The sequence below is a fragment of the Chelonoidis abingdonii genome, chromosome 1, assembly GCF_003597395.2.
Source record: "Chelonoidis abingdonii isolate Lonesome George chromosome 1, CheloAbing_2.0, whole genome shotgun sequence".
NCBI lineage: Eukaryota > Metazoa > Chordata > Testudines > Testudinidae > Chelonoidis > Chelonoidis abingdonii.
In genome coordinates this window covers 100,761,364-100,767,708 of record NC_133769.1, presented here as the reverse complement: position 1 = coordinate 100,767,708, position 6,345 = coordinate 100,761,364, and the positions used below count along the sequence as shown (strand labels likewise).

The following is a 6,345-nucleotide window of genomic DNA, read 5'->3' as shown; positions in this document are numbered from 1 at the left end:
CAAAAAGAAGAGATCAGGCTCTGGGCGCACGGGTGAAGGATTCGGCTCGCTCCAGCGGTGGTCGTTAATGCTTCTACTCTGATTCTTACTGGTCAGCTAGTGTGGGCCTATGGCTAGAGACAAGATGCATTCCTAGGAGGTGAAAATGCTGGTATGCGCAGAGATGGTAAGTGAGTCAGGATTGGGCTTTGCTTCATACGAACTCCACAGGCCTACTGTTCAGAGGAGAGACTGCTAGGTGGTCAATGGCTCACCTGTCAAGGAAAGGGAAGAGCATTTTAATGGGACGTGTCGACTGGACTTCAATAACTCATGAAGGCAGGAGTTTAAACTAGTGATTAACGGGGGTACAAGGTTGACCGGAACAGGCCCAAAGGTAAGTCTCAAAGAGGCGAAAGTCCTGGGAAGGAAGGGATGGAACAGGAGGAAGCATGGGTTTGTCATCGGCGGCGAAGAAAGGGAAAGGTAATGCTGGGAACTACTGGGAGGTGGGACCACAAAATATTGCCAACTTTTAAAGTTGTCCGCTAATGAAAGCGCCGTTATATCCTGAGGTGTGTAGGAAAAGTAGACACCAGGAACAGACTAATTCAAGCGAAGGAGGAATGCAACAGGGGAAATAATGAGGCGAAGAAAGTTAGGGCAGTGGTTTGGCTGAAAGTTTTTAAGAGTGCTGTACATCAAACTGCAGAGGAGCCTGGGGAAACAAGAAGGAAAGAATTAAAGTAGTTATTTTGCGACTGACAGGAGAATTTAAACGATGTCTATTGGCATAAACTGAGACTGGTGGGATTAGCTGCATACCATGGAGACACTGCCATGGATGGGTATCGATAGCTCGTTAGGAGGGATAAGGCAGGGGGAAGAAGGGGGAGAGATAGCCGCTGTAGCTCGTTAAAACAAGAGCTCGTATATGCTTCACAGAGCTCCACTACGCAAACTGGAAATGAGACCAGTTGCAGAAGTTCTTCTGGGATTACATTTAAGAGGGGAAATGTCAAACGAGGGGGATGTTATGAGTGGGTGTCTGCTACAGACATCAGAATACCATCGAAGGAAAGAGTGGATGAGGCTTTTCAGACAACTAGCAGAAGTCTGGTAGATCACTAGGCCTTGCGTTTCAATGGGAGTATTTCAATATCTGATAATCTGCTGGAGAGAAATTAAAGCAGCTGCAGCAGGCAATCCTTAGGAGTTTCATTGGAGATGCGCTGAGGGACATACTCCTGGTACAATGCTGGCGGGACAACGAGGGGCCCTTGCACGCACTCTCGACTCAGCTGCTCCACAAAACAGAGAAGAGATTGAATCGGAAGTAAGGGTGAAACGGCAACTGGGCTAGCAAAGTGATCATGGAGATGGATAGAGTTTTCTTCTTCGAAGTGCTTGCTCAATATTCCTCTCCAGTAGGTGTTACTGCGTACGCATGCCTGTGACGTGCAAACGTACTTCGTCCTGGAAAACTTTGTACAACGCTACGCAACTCACGCGGCGACTGCCGGCAGGTGACCTAGAAGTGGCGGCCGCTCATGGCGGGTGAATAATATAACCCCTGCGCGCCGCCCGCTCTCATAGCAGTAATCCTTTCTTAACGTCGTAGTCGGTCGTATGCTGGAACTGTGGAGCGGCGGGCAGTACGCATGACCCTCACCAATCCTCGAGCTTTCTTAGTAATTGTGTCTCTAGTTCTCCGTTTTGTTAGTCCATAGATTTCTTAGCTATACGTAGTTGTTACGTTATAAGGTTAAGACTTAGCAGTTATACGTTGTATATACCTACAAGTGTAAACTTCGTATCGGAGTAGATGGCTGCTGGCCTCTTCCCCGCGCAGCCCGGTTCGGCGGGCCACGATGGCCTTGGTTCGCCGGGGCTTCACAGGCGTCGCTCGACTTTGTAAAGAAGCCGATGAGCGCCTACACGTCAGCTGGATCCCACACGATGCCTGCCTTGAAGTGCCTGGGGGATATAGCACTACATTTCAGATAAGTGCCTCGCATTATGTGAAGTCTTTCCATCCCGAAAAAAGGGAGCGAGACACGAGCGCCTCAGGACGCTCCTTATGAGAAGCGGCACTTCATCATCCCCAGCGCCTACCGGCAGCCGGAGCGTGCTCGCGGCACCGGACCCCTCGCCCGCGAAGTCGACGCACCGGCACGGACCTTCTACGGCACAGGTCGCGAAGAGGCCTCTACGTACTCAACGCCCGGCTAAGCGGACTGTAAAGGAGCACCCATGCCGGCGCCGGCCCGTCAGCTGGGTGTGCGAAGGGGTTTCGTTGATCGGCGCCGGCGGTCGTCAAGTCGATCCCTCACAGCTCCCACGCCAAGAGTCTGGGTAAGAGCTGGATACCGTCCGTTCACGGGCTCGAGACTTTCTCTCGCACGGGACCTGATTGCTCTGTATGAGCCTGCTCTGCCCCAACCCCGCGCCGCCGTGCGCGGTGTGCTTTCTGAAGGGCAAGCAAGCCCTATGAGGGCAGCCGGTCCCCGGATTCTTCCGCCCTCGGCGGCCGTCAGATGCCAGGCCGTGTCGCTGATGCTCCGGCACCGATACGAGGGAAGTGCTCTCCTCCGCGAAGCGCTGCGCAGTCCCGCACGCTCTCCTTGCGCGGCACGGTCGTACGTTCGCGGCAAGAACCGTCATCATCCGGCCGAATCCATGATACTCCCGGCACCCGCTCGGGGTCCAGCACCGCTTCTGTACGGGCACTCGCAACTGCCAGGAGCCGCTGCACGGCACAGCAGGTCCTCTTTCCGGTCGATCCTTCCGGCCCGTGTCGCTTTGAACGAGCTGGTCGCCAGGTCCCAGGTCCTACTGGCCACACAGGCAATCCTCCCCTCGCGTACCGCTATCAGCTCACGGCATGCCGATCTCGGCATACCATTCCCGCAGAGGTCGTGTCAGCATCAAGCCGGGGCTCGATCCTCCGCTACTACTTCGGCTCCAACCCAATGGCCCATACATCGCGTCCGACAGGTCTTATATCTGCCTCCCGGACTGACAGGTATGTGTATCTGATTCTGAAAGCACCATGCTCAACGATCTTCACCGTAGTCAAGGTCACCATGAAGCAGAGGCCACAAGCACTGGGGCTTCCTGGACGCTCCTGGTGTCAACCATCAGGCCCAGGGTGCTCTCCGACTCGTCCTCCCTAACATGCTCCGCTACCGCCCTGGCTCCCACGCATCCCTTCCTCGCTACGGTGCACCTCTACCATCTACAGAATCGGAGGGCGCTACCAGAGGCTGCAGCGTCACGGCCACGCCTCACCATCCAAGCTGAGGAGGTTCGGACCTCCGTCTCATTCGCGTTGCCTGCGGAAATCGCCTAGGATCGCTGAGCGCTCTCCGGGTACTTCAAGCACAGCTAAGCAGGAATGCTAACCCAGACCCCCATCTGTGCCAGGTCACGTCTCTGACATCTTCCTCCCCTGATCGAAAGCTAGGTAAGACGCGTGGAAGCGACATCCATAAGAGGATCGCAAGCATCCCCCTTAGGACTTTGAGGCTCACACGGAAGACCATCGCTTTCAGGCAGTGGCCGCTGGAATACAATAGAACATTACTAGGCCAGAAAGAGGTCTCCTGAGGTTAGAGACTCCCTCGATGTGTGCAGTATCACCTCACTCAGGTCTGCTACGCCCCCACTTCGTGTCTGCCTCAGCTGTCTCCACTTAAATATATTAAACATTAAAGAACAGAACAAGCGCCAAACCTAATCATGGCGAGTCACCGTTACCGGCCTCGCTACGTTCCCCCCCCCATCCCCCTCGCCCGATCAAGTGCCGCAGGGGTAGAAACGCATACATGGTCCCATCTAAATGACTATGACTCCCTCATATAATTCACCGCGTGCCCAGTGCTCACTCGTGGTTGCATCGATGACAGGGGGCGCAGAAGGGTGAGGACAGTAGGGCAGATCCGCGCAGGAGGTGCCAGGGGCGCTGAAGGGCGAGGACACCGGGACAGATCCGTGCGGGAGGTGCCGGGGGCGCAGAAGGGTGAGGACACTATGGCAGATCCGTGCGGGAGGTGCCGGGGGCGCAGAAGGGTGGGGACATTAGGGCAGATCCGTGCGGGAGGTGCCGGGGGCGCAGAAGGATGAGGACACTAGGGCAGATCCGCGCGGGAGGTGCCGGGGGCGCAGAAGCGTGAGGACACTAGGGCAGATCCGCGCAGGAGGTGCCGGGGGCGCAGAAGGGCGAGGACACTAGGGCAGATCCGCGCAGGAGGTGCCGACACCTTGGCTGTACCTCGAGTAACTAAAACAAGGGCAGGGGAGTGCCATGCATTCGAGCACAGGTGCTGGCCCGACCCCGCCACTCCTTCCCGTTGAAAGCAATGGGGTGGCTGCGCTGCGTAAGATTTTGAAGGGTCATCCCGCCCAGAGACAAAAGAGGCTTCGGGAGAAACTTTGTTCATTCTCTCAATGACTCCTCAGCTGCTTCGTAAGGGAACAAGCCCCTCCCCGCCCCAAGTCCAGGTACAGGTTTCGTCCCGCATACGGCCACTGAGCGCACGGAGTGGGGGTGTTAAGATACTGGGGTCCTTTTGTTTAACAACGGCGTCAGCTCACTGCAGGACGGACGGTGGGTTGAATCTTTGGCACCGTCTTTCCCCCTTTGGTGTATTTGCTCGTGTCAGGAGCGAGTCACTCCTTTCTCCGCAGGTAAACCACAACCCCGCACACAGAGGGCGCCTGGGGGTCTGGGTCAACCCCCGAGCAGCTCTCCTCTAAGCAGCGGCTAAAGCGGACCCATAGAGAGCCGGGCTTGTGCCAAACCTAAAGTGGAGCCGCGCGAATCAGACTCAGTGCAGTTTCCCTGTCCTGTGCTCCAACCCGAGCCAGTTGTCTCGCCTCCCCCATCGCCCCTTTGGGGAGCTGGGGCGCTATGAAGACGTTTGCCAGGTCGATCCCAGCTGCATGCGGCCCTGAGCAAAGCTCAAGAGGGTGACAAAGCCCTCCTCGAAGCTGGCTTTCGGAGCTGGACCGTGCCCACCCCCATGGACCGCGCCAACTCCTAGCCCATGTCACGCGTCCCTCAGATTTCATCCCAGCCACCCCCAGCCATTTAGGAGAAACAGCAAAAAGCCCCTGACACGGAATCCAGAAGCTGCTCACGTCCTCTCCTCAGCACTTGCATTCCAGAGAGAAGCTCCTGCTCGTGTCCCGTGGGAGAGGGCTCTAGTGGACGGGCCTGGAGGCTCTCTCCGCTGGGCTGCTCCCCACAAAGCAGCTGGGTGCTAAACAGCTGTTCCTCCCCCTGCCTTGCAGCTGGAGCTTTCTCCCCCTCCGTGGCTGAGGCTTACTGGTCGCTGGAGTCACAGAGCCTTCTTTGGGGCCAGGGTGCACCCAGGGCTAGCGGCAGGCAGCCAACAACCCTCGATGTAAATATAAAGTAACAAAGCCAGCACCGCCAAGCAACGCAGCCAGCCCCCTGGCAACAACAGCCAACCCTCACCCTCGCTGCCCCAGGTACAGCAGCTGCTGGGCAGAAACCTGGGACTCCCGTGCCAGAAGGGATGGAGCACTCTGCAGAGCATCCAAACCGCTGCCTGAGAGGCAGAGGGAGCTGAGGTTTAAAGAGCCAATTTCCTTTCTGCAACAGGGGCTTTGGTGTGTAAGGTTTGCTAGTGGGAGATGCTGTTGTTTGCACCACCCTTCCCTTCCCCACCTTGCTTTCCTTCCATTGCCCCCGACTATGGAGTCATTTTCCCCTCCACAAGGTCATCTCTCTCCTCTGGAGTCTTTCACCTGCAGGCACTTGGCTCCGAAGAGGGGCTCTCTGCTGTCTACCTTTGCTGTTATTTACGGTGGAGGGGTGGATTTTCCCTTGTTTTCCCTCTGGCTGAAGTCCTACTCTCCCTCTCTGCCAGGGAGAATTGATCCTTGCTGTGGAAGTGGGTAAGTTGTTCGCTACTTACCTTCTGAATACTCCTAAGTGCTGTGTTAGATTTGGAGGTAACAGCCAGCCCAGGCTGGGAACCCCACTTATATAGGCCCTGGCCTTTTCTATTTTCGGCTGGTGATACCCCCTCCTCACCAGTGTCAGCTACCCAGGGACACACTCAGTATCACATTCACCTCCCTCCTAGCTAATCAAGGGGCGCTATTAATAATCCTTGGCACCCATCTTCCCCGAGCTCCCTTGGCAGACTGGTAAGCGACACTTTTATTGTGGAGTTTGTAGTGCTAAAGGTTCAGTTTGACATCTGGGACGAATGGCTCCATCAGTGATCGCTGAGAGCCCTGCTCAGAAGGGGAGCCCAAGGTGAAAAGGGGTCTGCTGTAGCTGGGAAGAAAGGGGTGGGAAGATGCACCCTACTCAAGGAGGCATCAGAGACT

At 56.1% G+C, this 6,345-nt stretch overlaps 1 protein-coding gene across 1 annotated transcript in view; it reads right to left on the bottom strand.

Moving 5' to 3' along the window:
• Positions 1–2,964, bottom strand: part of PVALB (parvalbumin) — a 14,286-nt gene extending 11,322 nt beyond the window's left edge. Inside the window, exons 1-2 of the mRNA XM_075064316.1 lie at positions 2,861–2,964; positions 1,780–1,889 (exon numbers count right to left, since the gene is read on the bottom strand). Coding sequence (XP_074920417.1) covers positions 1,780–1,889; positions 2,861–2,964 — 214 coding nt within the window. The remainder of the gene's footprint in view (positions 1–1,779; positions 1,890–2,860) is intronic.
• Between the last annotated feature and the right edge of the window lie 3,381 nt (positions 2,965–6,345).